The 18015-nt window shown below is 38.2% G+C and overlaps 1 protein-coding gene across 1 annotated transcript in view; it reads left to right on the top strand.

The window, feature by feature from the left end:
- Positions 1 to 18015, top strand: part of SLC9A9 (solute carrier family 9 member A9) — a 727593-nt gene that overhangs the window by 551554 nt on the left and 158024 nt on the right. The window contains exon 13 of the mRNA XM_072618220.1: positions 13745 to 13793. Coding sequence (XP_072474321.1) covers positions 13745 to 13793 — 49 coding nt within the window. The remainder of the gene's footprint in view (positions 1 to 13744; positions 13794 to 18015) is intronic.

Below are 18015 nucleotides of genomic sequence, written 5' to 3'. Positions count from 1 at the left end.
AATTTCCTAAAGCTATCATTCTATATCTTTTTTCCCTTTCACAGCCTAATGCCTAGAAAGGATTTTCTATACTTGTCTCCATTTCTTCCCCTACTACTACTCAATTTCTTGGGGCCAAGTCTCTGATCACATTATTTAACTGAAACTGCTCACTATTTCCAAGTTACCAATAATCTCTTCACTTCTAATCCAATGGCCTTTTCTCATTTAATGTGACTTCTGTGCAGCTTCTGGCACTGCTAACCACCCCCTCTTTCTGGATACTTTCTTCTCCCTAGACTTTTATGACACTGCTCATCTCAAGTTCTCTTTGTTTTAATGGTTAATTCTCAGTCTCCTTTCCAGGAATGTCATTCTCTTAATACCTGCTAAGTATTGAGCTTCCCCCAGGAGGCTGTTCTGGGTCCTTTTCTCTTCTCTCTGAGTCCTCCATCCTTAGAGGAACTAATCAGTTCCCATGAATTAAACTGTCATCCATGCTGATTAAGGAAAGGAGGAAATAAATGTTTATATAGTACCTACTATGTGCCAGGCATACACGTTACAAATATTACTTCAGTTAATTACACCCATATCTATCTATCCATCCAATGATCTATCTCTCCAACTGTCTCTATCTCATTATCTATCTATCTATCTGTCTATCTATCTATCTGTCTGTCTGTCTCTCTGTCTCTCTGTCTGTCTGTCTATCTATCTATCCCTCACCTCTCTCCTGAATGCCAATCCTACATTGTTAACTGCCTACTAAACATCTACACCTTGATGTCCCATAGGTATCTCTAAATTTATGAATCTGAAATAAAACTCATTCCATTTCCCTCTGAACTATAATTCTTTCCACCTTCCCCATTTGTGTTGAGACCATCACCATACTTCTCCTCATCCACATTCATACCCTGGGAGTTCTCCTTGATTCTTCTGACTTCTTCAATCCCCATAACTAATCAGTTACCAAGTCGTGGCAATCCTATATCTCTTCTCCCATCTCTCTCCAGCCACTTCTTTCCACTCCTCCTGCCTTTACCTCACTACATTCAGACCCTCATCACCTCTTACCTAGACTACTGCAGTGTTTTCCTATTTGACACCCTGACCCTGATTGTACTCTCTCCTGTCCAATCTATCCTCTACAAAGTCACCAAGTTAACATTCTAAAATACATCTAACAACTATCTCATTATGCAAAAATCTTCAATATCTTCTTGTTGCTGCTAAAAAAAAGATAGAAAATGCTTAGCATGGCATTTAAAGTTCTCCACAATCTTACTCTCACCTATCTTCCCAGTATCATTCTGCCTACATGTTTTTGAATGAGTCTGGAATGCACTCCCTCCTCCTCTCTGCCTTGTAGAAAAGAAAGGCTTTCGCTTCCCCCAAAGTAGAGCCCTCTCCTGCCCAAAGCCTATCCCAATCCCCATAGTCGTTAGTTTCCTCTGCCTTTTCTTTGTGTTATTCTATATACACTTAGTATTTACTTACTTGTATAGATGCTGTATTCCCCCTCCCCTGCTTCACTAGAATTCCATCTCCTTGAGGGTAGGGCCTGTCTTGTTATTGTCTTTATATATCCAGCAACAAGCACAGAACCTTACATATAGTCAATGCTTAATAAGTTTTCATTGAATTGAATTGAACAGATATCCATCCATGAGCAGCAAATACTATAAGGAACTAGCAGAAGAGCTCACCCACTTGTGGTTACTCTCTCTGTCTGCTCCCTCGTTTGTAAGTTGTTTTCCAATATGACCAGTCATCAGCTTTCCTCAGGCAGACTGGTTTCCTTTCTGTATTCCTCTGCCTAGTTAAGTCTCTCCTTGTGATTGTTGGGTATTATACCCTGTAACTTCCTGCTGTACTAGTTCATTGAGGCAATGTGGCAGAGTAGAAAGGGCATTGACTCTGAAGTCAGAAAATCTTGGTTTAAATCATCTCTTGGATGCTTACTAAAGTGTCTGACCATTGGAAAATCACTCAGCCTTTCTAAGACTCAGGTTCCATTGTCTGCAAAATGAAGGGATTGGGCAAGATTGCCTCTAAAGCTCCTTAAAACTCAGAATCTATAGTCTTATGATCTTTTGAATGTCTGCAGCCTTAGTTTCCTTATCTGTAAGATGAGGAGTAGTCTGTGATGTCACTTCCATCCTAAGATCCATGATGCTATGGTCTATGTCTCTGCCTAGGGTTTGAGTTTCGAGAATTGGTTATCTCATTTTTGTCTGTGAGAGAGAATGAGATTCCTTGATGAAGGGATACTTTACTATCTGTGCTGTGAAGGGCTAGAGGTTAGCCTATCACATTCTTTTATTAGTAGAGTCAATGAGCCCAGTTAGGCACCAATGAGCTGTGGCTCACCAGATAGTAACTTGAGTCACAGATATTCTGAAATCCCACCTACCTGCCAATCTGAGAAATAAGAAGAGGTTATCTGGAACCATCACACCAATTATCGTCCCACTCCATTTTTCTTTGTTCAAGTCCTAAGATCACAATCACACCTTGTGATACACTCTCATGTCTTCCTGTTTCAAGACATTCATGGATTGGCTATAAATTCTGGCTAGATCAATGATGCTGTTTCTACCCAGATGAACCTCTGGCAATGTCATTGCCCCGACTCTCATCTTTCTTTAGTGCCCATTCAGCATAATTTGGATGCTGCCCACTGCAAAATCAACAAGCTTAACCTCACATAGGACCATTAAAAGCTAGTGAGGACCACGTGGTCCAACTTCCTACATTTTCAAGATGAAGAAACTGAAGCCAAGGGAAGCCAAATGACCTACCCAGGGTCATATAGGTAATATCACATATAGGATTTGAACCCATGTACTTGAACTCTAAAACCAGTGCTCCTACTATTGTTCCATGCTTCCTCCTGCCTTCTAAAAGAAATGTCATCAATCCAAACAAGCTTAAAAATAGACAACTACATGAACTTTAAGAACAAGATAAGTTCCTCTGAATAGAAATGGAATAATTTCATTGAAATAGCATAAAATACGTGGGAGAATTAGTTGCTACCTACATCAGGGTAGGCTGGGAAGAGAGGTGTGATGAATTTGGTTCCTTGAAAATGATCTTGAAGTGGAAGAGTTAGGGATTTTAAGACACAGAGTGAGGTGAGGGAGAGGATTCCAGGTTAAAATAAAGGAGAATAAGGGTATTTTTAATTGGGGGGAAAGGTCATCATTTTTTTCCATTTTAGAAGGTATTCTGTATTACATTAAACTGCATTTTTTAAAAAGAGTAAAGACTAGATACACTTGACACTAGCTCCAAATTAACGATAAATTGAGATAAATTGAGGCTCACCTCAATTCATCAAGAATCCTTGATTCCATCAGTAAGTCAACAAAACACTTTATTAAGTGTCTCCTTCTTCACCTGAAATAGATCACAACCCCTGTGACTGTTAAATGATTTTATCTGTCATACAGTTTTAGAGCTAGGAGGCATCAAAGTATGCTCAAAGCCAACCTAACGGGCATTTATTAAGTGCCTACTATGTGCAAGATTTTGTGCTAGGTGCTGATACAAGAGTAGAAGGAACATTCATAATGGGGATTTGGGGAAAATATAACACATATAAAAATAAGTAAGTGGTAACTTGAGGGTGAGAAGGGCTCTAAGAGTCAGAGAAATCAAAAAAGACTTCTCATAGGAGGTGGATGCCTGGCAAGCAATCATCCAGGCTTGGCTCAAAGACCTCCTGTAATGGGGAACTTAATACTTAGGTGAGTAATTGTTAGACAATTTTTCCTCCCATCAAACTCAAATCTCCCTCTCTTTAGTTTTCACCCTTTGTTTCATAATTGTTTTGCCCCAAAAAATAAATGAGAAACAAAAAGCAGTACCCAATGTATGTGTTCTGGTGATGCATCTCACCATACCTAGCTAGTCGAGTCATTAGATGGACCATACATGAACTCTTTTTAAATTTAGAGAACCTAGAAGAGATTACTCTCCATCAATATGGCCTTGAGAATTCAGAGTCCTCTCTGTCACAAGGCTTCAGAAAAGCACCTCAGTCATGAAAAACCAAGAATCTAGTTTTTTGGGAAGAAGAGGTGATTTCGCATGTGATAATGAACAAAGAAAGTTCCATTTTCCTGCTTCACCTTGGGAGTTGGGTCAGTGTTCTGCAAAAACAAACTGGCTTTGCACTCAACCCTTCATCCTTGTTTTAATTAAACTGATCCCCAAAATTAAATTTTAAAAATCTAAAAAAATTTAAACAGGAAAATTATATTCTACTTACCTGCTTTTGAGTGGGTGGTTAGCTCCTACCCATCAACTATGTGGTATCCAAAAAATATTCAGTAAATCAAGCAAACAAGCATTACACATTTGATAAATATGCATTTATTCATCATGTTCACTTGTTGTCTGTGACTGATCTGACCTTAGACTACATTGGGAGTAATTAACCAATTTTAAATGCAACCTGCTATGAACAGGCAAATCACACTGGGAGAACAGAAACATGATGAAAAATCAGAGAATTCTGGAAGAACAAGACTAGAAAGGACAGTAAGAAATGTTCCAGCCTATCTAACCATCTCCAGGAAAGTTTGCTCTTCAATTATCCTGAACAGATTGGCACCTATAATGTTCTTAAAAGAGATTCTCCCATCAGTGTTAATAATTTGTTCTTCTAACAATCCATATATTCAATTCAATTTTATAAGCATTTATTGAGCACTGCTATGTACAAGGATCTGAAGATGAAAAGACAAAAAGGAAATAGTCATTGTTTTTATGCTTCATTTGAATCCCCTTTGTAATATGCACTGAGATGAATTAATTCAAGTCCATTCAACATGTATTAAACATTTACAATGTGCCACACAGCATTCTAAATATTGACGTTACAAAGGAAAAAACAGAATTCTCTCTGCCCTCAGAGTACGTGTGGATATAGTATAAACACAAATCAATGTACACAAAACATGTACAAATCAGTGAAGCCACTTTGGGGTGATACATAAGGCCAGAAATTTGGGGTCAGACATCACCTCTGACCCATACTGACTGTGATCCACAGATCACCCAGTGCTTATTAAACTGTTTAAGAAGTGTCGAAGGGGTCGCAAGTGGAAAAAGTTTCCAGAAAACTCTCAGTGGTTATAACCTGCATTAATTGAGGGAGTTCCTTCATGCAAAGGATTCCCTTCACCAGTAAACCACAGGTTCAATCCTACATCTTATTCCTAGACCAAGCATTACACAGAAATTTCAAGAGGGACTCAGGTAGTGAGTGATGGAGATGGGATTTTAACTCAGATCTTCTGACTCCAAATCCAGGTTCTTTCCCATTTATCACAGTGACTCTTATGTAAGGAAATCAATTAAGAGGATTACTTTAAGAGTCTGTTAGAAGTGATGAAGGCTTGAAAAAGGGGCAGGAGAATGCAAAGAAACGGATATATAGGAGAAGTGTTGAGGTGGCAACATTGATAAGATTGAGTAATTGATTGGATATTGGTATAAGGGAGGAGGGAAATCAAAGAAAACCCCAAGGTTGCTAAAGTGGGGAACTAGAAATATGGTGGCATCCTCAAGGAAGGATGATGTATGGAAGAAGTATAATGGATTCTGTTTCAGATATGTTGAGCTTGAGATATCCAACAACTGGTAATGAAGGATTAGAATGCAAAAGAGAAAGATCAGGGATGGTTGTTATCTGAATGCATGGAGATGATAACTGAGTCCATGGAAATGGATGAATTCACTAAAGGCATTTCAGATGTAGGGAGAGATGAGCAAAGGGAAAGATGACGATGCAGTAAAGGAGACCAAGAAGGAATAATCAGACAGACAAGAAGGACCACAAGAAGGCAATATCTTGTTAGCCAATGAACAATTATCCAAGCAATGTCAAATACTGTGAACAAAGGGGAGGGGAAAGTAGAGGAGTGGAAGGAAAGGGAAGGGAGAAGAGGGGACAGGAGAGGAGAGAAATGGAGAGGAAGAAAGGGGAAGCTATATAATTGCCAAGAGGCTTGGGTGAACATCATGTATCTGGCAACCTCAACTTTCCATAATCTAACTGAGTAGCTGGAAGGATGCACCAAAGGTTCCTCCCCAGCGAGAATATGTCATAAGGCTGAGCAGTAAAGCTCTTGAGTTTTACTCATAGAAGAGTCCCTGAGGTTTTATTTTAGTCACAATTCTAATAAGCTATGTTATCTAGAATCCTGACTATAGCTTATCAAAAACAACAAATTACAAGATGGAGGCCAGTTGCTAGATGTTTATACACTAAGAATCACAAGAAGCCACAACCAACAACCTAACCATAAGTAGATATATTTTTTTTTAAAAAATAAAAGGTATAAAAATCTGACATAAAAAAGAGCTAAGAAGTTGTGGCTCATGTATATAGGACAGCCAGCCACACACACTTAACCCTAGATTACATCACAGTACAATAAGTACTTGATATTGTAAACCCATAGGTCTGTACTTCAATTTGTAATATTATTTTTCTCTTTCATCCACAAGCCCCAGTACTTGATTGATTGATGCCCACCACTCCCTTCTTGATGCCACCCTTGTTGCCCTCTCTAGTCTAATTTTCTGATGCCCAGATCAGGCTCTTGGAAGAGTTATGACAAGTTATAACAAGTCATGCTTTCCCCAAAGAGCCTCCTCTTCAAAGTTTTTACTACCAAGCATTATAAGGAAACCCAAAGAAGGGTTAAGATAAACCATCCCAACCACTCCTTGGATGATACCTCTAAGAGGGTATTGAGAGCAAAGGGAGACCTACCTCAACAAAAACAGGCCTAGCATATTCTTGGCAATAGCAAACAAATGGTGTTTATCAGTTTGAGGCCTAACTGAACAAATTATGATGTATGACTGTAACAGAATGATTATACTGTAAGAAATGATGAATATGAAGAATTCAAATGAAAGGCCTCTATTTAAGGAGTCATGGAAGGCATATGGAAAGATACGGAGAGAAAAAGGCAAATCTGTAAGAAAATAAACATACTACCTTCAACTTTTTGGTTGGAGTTTTGATAATAACAAGTCACTATTACATATGTGTGTGTATATATATATATATGCATGTGTGTGTGTGTAGGCATATATTCGCATAGATATATACATGTATGTGTATATATACAGCACCTAGGGCAGCTAGGTGGTGCAGTGGCTAGAGTGCTGGGCCTGGAGTCAGGAAGGCTCATCTTCCTGAGTTCAACTCTGGCCTCAGTTACTTACTCATTGTGTGACCCTGTGCAAGGGCTTACCTCAGTTTCCTTATCTGTAAAATGAGCTGGAGAAGGAAATGGTAAACCACTCCAGTGTCTTTATCAAGAAAACCCCAAATAGGGTCACAGAGAGTTGGACACAACTGAGGAGCGATTGAATAACAAATATCCATACACAAAGAGATGTCAAAAAGATTTATGAAAACAGGGGAATTACTGTGTGAAAGTCAATATATACATATTTTCAGATGGGATAAATAATTGAGAAATAGTGAGAATATAAATTATATAATGTATGTATTTTACATATATTCTAATATATACATTATGTAAAATAAATATAATTATAATCTACTAGAATATGTTATAGAGTATCATAAAGCATGTATATTATAATATCAAATATATAATGCATATATTATATTCTGATTATATTATACATTATATTCTAATATATACATTATACACTATAAACATAATACTCTAATAGAATATCTTATATGTAATATATTGTATGTATGGTATAGTATAATATATATTATATATTTTATTTAAATATATAAATCTATAGTAAATACATAAATATCTAAAATATATAATAGACATATATAGTATAATATATAATAATATATAATAAAAATAAGAAGACATATAATCGTGTACAATTTCTTATTCTGTTTCCTCTTGCATGCTTGTTTTTCTTGTTTTATTATTTTATATTCTGATGTATATATTTAAATACATGTCCTTTTCAATAGAAGTTAAGATAAAATATTTATATAAAAATGAAAAATAAAAATCATAAGGTAAAGTTATAGTCACATATCTTATTGGTCCAAATGGAGACTGCCTCAAAATATAGGCAGCAGCCCAAAAGTGAAATCTCATTGGAAATCTCATTGAGGAGAAGGTAGAGGGCTACCCATTGATAATAATTGCCCTGAGCAGAGCTAAACCTTTAGAAGGTTGAGGGCCATTTGGCCAAGTAGGCAATTCTGGCAAACTCACAGGCCCACACTCAGAGTAAAGAGTGAAAGAGCAACCAGTGAGAAATGAATGAAAATTCCTCATTCAACCCTCACATCTAGGTGTAGGATAGTGTGTGTGTGTTTGTCCTTTGTTGCCAAAGAAGACCATGCCATCAGAGAAATAATGGCATGACTTGCACTTGACTTTGTTTTGAGTGAGGGAGGGCTGTGCAGGTGACCAGCCTCACTTCTCCTCCAGAGCCATCTGAATCCAGTGATTAGATATTCATCAGGATGACTGGAGATGACCCAGGATGAGGCAGTTGGGGTTAAGTGACTTGCCCAAGGTCACACAGCTAGTGAGTGTCAAGTGTCTGAGGTGAAAATTTGAACTCAGGTCCTTCTGACTCCTTTACTGGTGCTCTATCCACTGCACCACCTAGCTGTCCCAGGTGTAGGACAGGAGGGTTGCAGTGAACACAACTCAACCAGACATGATCAAAAGATAAACAGATCACAGCCCCTCTAGGCCTCAGCAGATAGTTTTTGTGAATTATGGTAGCCAGTTCATCTTCTGTTGCTCAGCTTTCCAATGAAGAATATTTCCAAAGTTATTCAGTCTGATCCTGAGATTAAGGATGAAAGACCCAAATTCCAGCTATATATGAAGCCTTCTAGTGTGGTTAGGATCTTCCAAGGCTGTTCTTTCTCAGGATGTAGCCTTCAAGTATCCATAGCACCTTGCCTGTATAGGCTGTTAATAAATTGTTGTTGATTGACTGAGAACCAAGAACTACTTCTGAGCTTTAGAAAATGAAGCCACTGAGGATGACTTGATAAGAGTTCATAAAGTCAAAAACAACCTCTCCCTTCTCCTCATTATTAGGGCAGAATCAGATCACCAAAGTTGTTCCTAATGATATCCTTGAATCATCAAGAAAAGGTTATTATATTCTGCATCACTTGTTGAAGAAGGTTATTTATCATGCGTGATCTGTGTTGGGAAGATTTCTACCAAAAATGGCAAATATTTTTTAGTGTTTAAAAGGATACATTTGTTGGATGGACCCCCTCCAGCAAACTTCTTGGAGGACAGGAACAAGTGTCACATTGGCGAAATAGGCATGGATGGAGATAGCATTCAAATCAGTGAGTTCACAGATCATTTTGAATATTCCCTAGCAACGTCAAATAAATAATTTATTACTGTAAATTAACTTGTATACTATATACTATAAATATGCCCTGACTATGCTTTGTATTTTCTGGTTCTTTTTACCTTCTTTTCTGTGTCTGCAACAGTGACCTGATGCTATTACTGTGGTCTTTACATAGATGTGGAGCAGTGCACCTAGAGTCAGAAAGACCTGACTTCAAATCTGACCTCAGACACTTACTAGATGCATGACTGTGGGCAAGTCACTTCACCCTATTTGCCTCAGTTTCCTCATCTATAAAATGAGTGGAGAAGGAAATGTCAAACCACTACAGTATCTTTGCTAAGAAAACTCCAAATGGAGTCACAAAGAGTCAGACATAACTGAACAATTTACACAGATGTGGATATTCTTCTCTTGCAATAAGAGTGATATAGATTATAAATACAGAACAAAATACTGCCATTGTGACATATGCGGCTCTGGAATGGGTGTAACAAAAAAGATGGTGTCCTGTCCCTGGGGAATAAATAAGTTTTCATTGAGCAGGGATGGATTTGATCTCATCCTCTGCAAGACTGGATAACTTAATACAGTCCTTGAATTCTGCTCCTTTCCATCTGGATGCAGGAATAATTGAGGGAGGAAAAGAGTTGACAGCTTCACTCACCACAAAGGATGAAAGATTTGCCTCTCCAGGGTGGAATTAAACTCATCTTGAGTCACCCCTAAAATCTAAATCCTTGGGTTCATGCACAGTTCACATTTTGCTATCCTTGATTTTCTGGAGACTGAAATATGTAACAATTCCACAGTGGAATGGGAATCGGAAAGTGCAAAGCCTAGAATCAGTTACTGCTTGTCCTTCCCGGCCCATATGGTGTTTCACCATGCCTGAGTCTGTCTGCAGTAACTCATCATGGTGGCCCTATACTTAAATTCCAGGAGCCTTGAAGCTAAGGGAAGTTAGAATTCCATGAATGCCCCTCCTACGACAACAGACCAGAAACTATAAGAAAAAGAGGACTTGGAAGAAGCTTTCTCATTTTAAAATAGGTGCTTGACCTGTCCTACCAACCAATTCTTCCTAGGGGTCTCTCTTAGCTTGCCATCTGAGCCATCATAATGAGTATTAGAGGCCCTGTTGTTTAGACACTCAGTGAGAAGCTGGGCAATGATTGGTATAGTGAATAAAGAACTGGATCTAAAGCCAGGACAACGTGGTTTCCAATCTCCATTAGCTTACCAGCTACCTTTCATTGGGAAAGTCTCCTGATTTAACCCCTCTGAGAATCAACTTCCTTACCTATAGAGTGAGGCTAATGAAAGTTCCAGAGCTGGAAGGGACCCCAGAGGTCATCTAGTCCAAAGCCTTAATTTGACAGATGAGGAAACTGAAACCCAGAAAGGTTAAGAGACTTGCCCAAGGCCACACAGGGAAGAAGCATCCAAAGTAGAATTTGAACTCGAGTCCTCTGCTTACAGGACCCTTCCCACAATACCAGGCTGAGTCCACTTACTCACAAGGTCATTATGAGGTTCAAATGAGATAGTAGAGTAACCACTTTTTCAAACCTTAAGTTGTTATGTAAATGTCAATTATTAATGAAATTGGACACAATGAATAGTATGTTTTGCTCCCCAAGAATCAGTAGGCTAGAGACCTTATAAATTTTTTCCTGGTTATCTAAAGTAGAAGTGTCAAACATGGCCTAAACCTGATTAAAATATAATTGGGAAATAGTTTGCAAAATAAATAAAAATACAATAGAATAAATATAATGTTAGTATGTGATTTTCTAAGTCAAAATGCACTTTTGAAGATCCTTACAACTCCCCTTTCTATTGAGTGCAGTACAAAAATAAATAATCATTTATGTCATTCCCCTGCTGAGTTGGCTATAGAATCATTAGTCTGAAGAGAGAGAAACAGAGATGGAGAGACACAGAGACAGAGAGACAAGTATTTATGCCTGGAGAACACGGATTTTTTGAAGACAAAAAGTTAGGACATACAAACTCTCCATTCTTCTCTTCGAAGTTTAGCATGTAAAAACATTTACTTTATCTTTTAATGTTTTATTTTTTAATTATTCACTTCACATTGTTGTATTTAAACGATCACTTGTCAATGTTCCAAATGTTATCTTAGCTAAAATGAGCGCGGTGTTGATTGATTGAGAACCCGAAGCTACCTCTGAACTTTAGAAAATGAGGCAACTGAGGAGGACTTGATCAGAGTCTGTAAAGTCAAAAGAATCCTCTCCTATCTCCCCATAATTAGGGTGGAAACAGATCACTAAAAATGTTCCTAGTGATATCCTTGAGTCATCAAGTAAAGGTTAAATTACATTCTATATCACTTGTTGAAGAAGGGATCGTCATACGTGATCCATATTGAGAAAATTTCCACCAAAAGTGGTTGATACTTTTTACAGTGTTTAAAAGAGTAAATTTGTTGGGTGGATCCCCTTCCAGCAAACTTCTTGGACCACAGGGACCAAGTGTCACATTGGCTGGGCGTGCATAGAGGGCTGGTGATCTTCATCCTGTACATTTAGTGTAGACACAAAATTTGCGTATCTCTTAGTACAGAAGAGGAAGAACAAATGTACATTGATACTGATCAATTTGTACAGTTAGACCAAATTGGTGTTTTCACGGGTATGGAAAATTAGTGGCATTCAAGTGAATTTTCAAGTCAACATAGATTTATTGATCATCTATTTTCAATCAACAAACACCTACTAAGTTCCAGACATTATGCTATGTGAGAGAATACAAAGGCAACAATGAAATAGTAGTCTCTTCCCTCAAAGAGGTTATGTTCTACTGGGAAGGCAACTTGTACAAATAGGAAGGTATACAAAATACGTACAATTAACTTGTGTGGTATTAATGTATGGTAATGTAAAGTATACACAATACATACATGTTAATGGAGAGGGGAGGTGCTAGAGACTTGGGGAGGGTACAAAATCAAGAAATGTTTGATGGTATTGGAAGGTGGTGCTCGAGCTGATCTTTGAAAGAAATTGAGAATTCTAAGAAATGGAAGTAAGGAAGGAGTGTATTCCAGACATGGAGGAGATCATGTACAAAAGCAAGAAGGTGAGAGATTTTCACACGTGAGGAACAGCAAGGCCATTGTTTCAGGTGCTAGGAATCAAAGACAAAAGCATGGAAGAGTCTTTAGTCCAAAGAACTGACATTCCACTAAGGCTAGGGTTTGGGGGAGGGGGTTGTTTGTTTTTATCTCTTCATTTTTGTTTTGGGGTGTTTTTTTCATCATGGATCTCTTTGGCAGTCTGGTGAAGTTTATTGACCCCTTTGCAGAATAATGTTTCAAAATGCCTAAGATAAAATACATAGAATCACAAAAGAAATCAAAGGTTAGCAAAGATAAAAATGTAATTTTTTTCCTCTCCAAATTCATGGACCCATCTGAAATCCACAGATTCCAAATTAAGAACCCCTGCACTAGGAACAAGTTTTATCTCTATACCTCTGTTCCCAAATGAACATTGAGATAAGCAGTACATAGATGTTTAAAGTGGAAATGTTTTGAAGTGGCTGGTAGAATTTAGAAATTGTAAAGGTCACATGTAAAGGTCACAGGGATTTGAGTCAGGAAGATTCATTCCTGAGTTCAAATCCAGCCTCTAACATTTAGTAGCTGTTTGACCCTAAGCAGGTCACTTAACTTTGCCTCAGTTTCCTCATCCATAAAATGAGCTGGAGAAGAAAATGGCAAATTATTCCATTATCTTTGCAAAAAAACCCCAAATGAGGTCACAGTTGGATGTGACTGAAACAACTGAACAGCAAAGTTCACACTCATGGATGTAGCCTAAGTAAGAGGAGAAGTGACAGGGAAAGACAATCAAACCACAAATCTCTCCAGAGAGCAGAAGGCTAAGTGAACAACTAAGGAAAAGCTTCCTTTACTGTGAAGTAATTGATTCTGTGGCCTTAACCACTCCAGGCAACTTTTTCAGGAGGCAGCTAGCCATTGTTCTGGGTGGGATCTCTTCTACTCCGTGCCTGCAAGTCTGTTTCCTAATCTTGATGTCCTAGGTTGCTAGAAATCTGTCTACTTCAGGATACTCCATATGGCTTCAAGAGAGGGGAGGAACAAAAGGGGGCAACCAAGGATCAACTGTTTCTATGATGTTTCAGCAGCTATTCTAAGACTCAGATGTAAAGTGTCTTAATTTTTGCAATAAATCTGTTTTAAATTCCTTTGATTCTGGGAGAGATATTAATGGTACTCTGCCAAATCTTGTCCTCATCCCCTATCTTGTTTGGATTGAATAAGCCAACACAAGCATTGACCACACAACAATCCAGGCGGCAGCAAGTCATTGACAAGTTTTGTTGTTTCCTTTAATAGAGTTGGTGTTGATCCAGATGAAGATCTGAAGGCTGACTCTTCACAGCAGGCAAGTCAAGGCTTCCAATGCCTATATTTTTCATGACAATAAGAAATACTCCAATTCTATAAAATGTGTATTCTTAGCCATAGTAATGCCCAAAGTCTTTAGCAAAGGGCTGCCTCTGTCATTAAGCGGAATAGATATTTAGAGAATCCATGGAGCTCCCAAATAGTTATTGTCTGGATGGCCAGGAACTGTTAGAAGCATGCTTTTTTTCAGTTTCTCTGTGGAACCCCAAACTGAGGTTGCTACTGGTTTTTCTTGAGTATGTGTTTCTAACGCAGAGAGTTGTTGAAACAAGAGGAAGGCAGAAGGAGACTGCCCTTGGGGACTATGCCAGACCGAATTAAGTGGTCATTATCTGCAGTGACCTGGAAGTCCAGTTGAGAACTATTCCCGAACAATGTGTATTTCCCTCAAGTAAACAAAATCTTTCATTCAAGCTTAAGTCTGAACTTGGCAGTAGCACCAAGACTGTTATTGGAAAATTTGCATTAGTGATTTCTAACTCAGTGTTTAAAAATTAGCATGTGAAAAGGTTACAGATTTTGTAAGAAATGGAAGGAAATATACATACTTGGATAACATCTGAAGAGGAGACATTGCTTAAGAAATTGCAGAAGGAGCATATTTTATTATGAAAAAATAACCCAGTTGTTTTCTTGATTTTTTGCTATAAGTCTCCCCTGAGCTCCATGAGAATAAATTTTAGTGCTGCTAAAGGAAGTTGTTTTCCTATGTAGTGTTGAGGTAAAGATGGAGCTACCACCCCACACTTCAGCTTTCCCACTCCATCCAACCTTTCAACCAGGCCACCTCATCATCTGTCTACCAATGTGTACACATCTCCCAACACACCCTTTTCTACCTCTCGTTGAGCAAAACTCTCTTCCCTGGCTACTTCTCCCTTTTGTTCATTGTCTTCCCCTTTTAGACTGTAATCTCCCTGGGGCCAAGGAACTCATCTGTCAGTTTTTCTTTTTCTAATATTTGTATTTCAAATGCTTAGCACAGTGCTTGATACATACTAAGCACTTAAAAATACTTTATTATTAAGCCAGCCGTTAAAAAAAAGCTAAGTATCAGGGAAAATGTAAGCCCTTATGATATTCAGTTTAACATAATTCACAGCCTCAAAAGGGAATGAATTTTTTTTATTGAAGATCATCAAACAATGTTGGTGATCACCCGTTGGGTATGTCTTACAAGGGAGTCTCATTAAAATATGAGTTGGACTAGATGATTTGGGGTCCCTTCTAACTCTGAAATTCTGAGATTCTGTAATTCACCAAGAATAACTTATATCCGTATCTTGTTTTACAAAGTATTTTACATATATTATCTCATTTTATCCCTATGATGTCCCTGTGGTATATATAGTATATTATTATTCCCATTTTACAGATGAGGAAACTGAGACTCATAGAGATTAAATGACTAACCCAAGGTCATCTGGTTAGTAAAGAAAAAACCAAGGGCTCAAATGCAGGTCTTCTGAGTCTTAATCCAATGAGATTTCCATTGTACTACCTGCCCCCTCAACATGATAATGATTATATTTATTCAGGATACTTTCTCTTAAAAAATGTTAGAAGGCCAAATATATTCCATGCTACTTTCACAGACTTTACCCGCTTTAGTGTGGAAAACGCTGCCCAATCTGATCCAATTGAGAGCCAATATATCAACTTTATAAAAATAGTAAACAATCCATGTTTATGGAACCATTTGTTGTAATGGGAAGACAATGGGGTTTGGGGCAGCTGAATAATTGGTCAGCCAACAAGCATTTCTTAAACATTCACTATTTGCTAGACACTGTCCTGAGTAAGTGCTAGATATATAAACTAAGGCAAAAACAGTCCACACCCTCAAGGAGCTCATATTCTAATGGGGAAGAGAACACATGAACAACATAGACAGTATAAATGAGAGGTGATCTCCGAGGGGAGGCACTTGAAGTGGGGAAAGCAGAAAATGTAAGAGAAAAGTTGTTATGAAGAATTTAAGGAGTGAGAGTGAGAAAGAAAGGAATTCCAGGTGTGAAGGAGAGCCAGTGAAAAAGGAAATCATCAGGAAATGCAGTGTTGTGGGTGAGAAAGAACAAGGATGATGATGCTGGATCCCAGGTGAGGAAAGAATAAGAAGAAAGGAAAGGTCCGAAGGGGCCAGGTGGTGAAGGGCTCTAAAAACCAAGCAGAGAATTTCACTGATCCTGGAAGTCATTGGGGGGCACTGGAGTTTTTCGAGTAGACATTGGGGTGGGGTGACATGGCTGTGCAGACAAATTGAAAAATGCTTCAGATGGGATTCTATGTAACTTCTATAACTTCAGTCAGTCATCTGTCTTATTTAAAAAAAAACAAATCCATAGAAGAAAATATTCAGTCTTTTGGTTTCATTATGTTCCACTGATCTATGCAAAGATCCGGAGTGGGAAAGTACTTCTAAGGTACTGACTGAGGTATAGTTTGTGATTAATAAGGTTCAGTCTTACCCTGTGGAATAATAAAATCATCATGTCCAGGGGTGACCAGAATATAATATCAGAGTCAGGGAAATCTACCAAACAAGTAACCTAGCAATCCCAAGTTCTAACAAGAGAAAGGCCAGACTCTGGGACAAGGCAGAAATCTGAGGTCCAGGTTCAAGAACAGTGCGTCACAGGCCATAGAGGTCCACAAGGAGTATTCAGAAAAACAACATGGCAGAGGGCCAGTGCTTTCTTTTATCATGTTGATTTGCTTCCTGCAAAGGCTCAGCCTCCAAAATGCATCATTTTAGGAACCCCATGCTCTAGCTACAGCCTAACCCAACCCCAGTGTGCTAAAGGCAACTCTACAGTACATCATTCTCATGTTCTATGAGACTTTTCCAGGAGTTAGAGTTTCCTTGGCTCTAGCCTCCGTCCTCCTGATTGCAATCAGAATTCGCTTCATCTTGCCTTGTCTTCAGTGGAGATGAAAAATACTATTTGCCATTCCTTATTCAGTAATTCTTCCTGTTCCTGAAGATGCTCGTCTCATGCAAAAATGTCCTTGGACAAACTGTCATTGCTTGAGAACTATTTTTTTGTTTATTTGTTTGGGCAGAATCATAGGGGAGAAGAGATAAACACTGACATCTAAGAGCTCTGAAAGCCCTTTAGTTGAATATGGTCCTACTATTTGAATACTATAGTATTCACATTTCAGTAATAGTGTTCTCCCCAGCTTGAAATAGCTCTTATCTTAAGTGTCAAGCACAGGAAAGGGTAGGGTGTGGATGGAAATAACAAAACAGAGTGTCCTTGTATCTGCCACTCATTCTAGTTAGAATTTTATGGTGCTTTCTGAATCATTCTTGAAAAACACGTTCCATCTGCCCTCCTTTCACTCCAGCCAAGCTCCTTGGTGGTTATCCACAGTCATTGCTCCGTCATGGGAAGGAGAAGCCTTATTTTTACAAGGTTGAAATTTTTCACTTGAGATTCTGTTGGGTGCAAAGTAAACATAAATACTGTTATACAGAGTTTTGCTATCAATGGTGGTATGATATCCACCATATATGTGTATGTGTGTGTATATGTGCATGTGTAGATAGACAGATACATAGATAGATAGATGGATAGATAGATAGATAGATAGATAGATAGATAGATAGATAGATAGATAGATAGATAGACAGACAGATAGATAGATATTACTCTGTACCTGGAGTCAGGCAAGACCTCGATTCAAGCCCCAGCTCTATCCCTTCCTACCTGTGACATTGGTCATGTCCCTGAACCTCAATGAGTCTCATTTTCCTCATCTGTTGGATGGAGATGATAATGCCTCACAGAATCAGTGTGAGGAAAGTTATTTAGAAATGTTAAAGTGCTAGGTAACCATAAGTTATCATTTTTATTTTGCCTATTTATTTTTTTTAAAGGACACAATTTTAAGCTACAAAGATCTACTGAAATTTTATAGCCAGGCCTATCTGTTGCTGGTCTTTCACACTCTCAAAATAAGGGGCAAACACATATAATAGCATTTCAGGTTACCAAGTAATTTCAACTAGCTGTGTTTGAGGAAAGGAAGATAACCTCTGAAAAGTCTGACCCTGTAACTGTGACAAGGTCATAATGTAATAATAATTCGTATCTTCTTCAGTACTCTTACAACTTTTGAGTGTGAATTGGATTAACCTTACATATTTATATGTGTCAAAACTGTGAATAGACTTCTCCAAAGAAAAGTATTAA

This window comes from Notamacropus eugenii, chromosome 6, assembly GCF_028372415.1.
Source record: "Notamacropus eugenii isolate mMacEug1 chromosome 6, mMacEug1.pri_v2, whole genome shotgun sequence".
Taxonomy (NCBI): Eukaryota; Metazoa; Chordata; class Mammalia; order Diprotodontia; family Macropodidae; genus Notamacropus; species Notamacropus eugenii.
The sequence above is the reverse complement of the archived record's forward strand: the minus strand, read 5'-3'. Positions and strand labels throughout refer to the sequence as shown.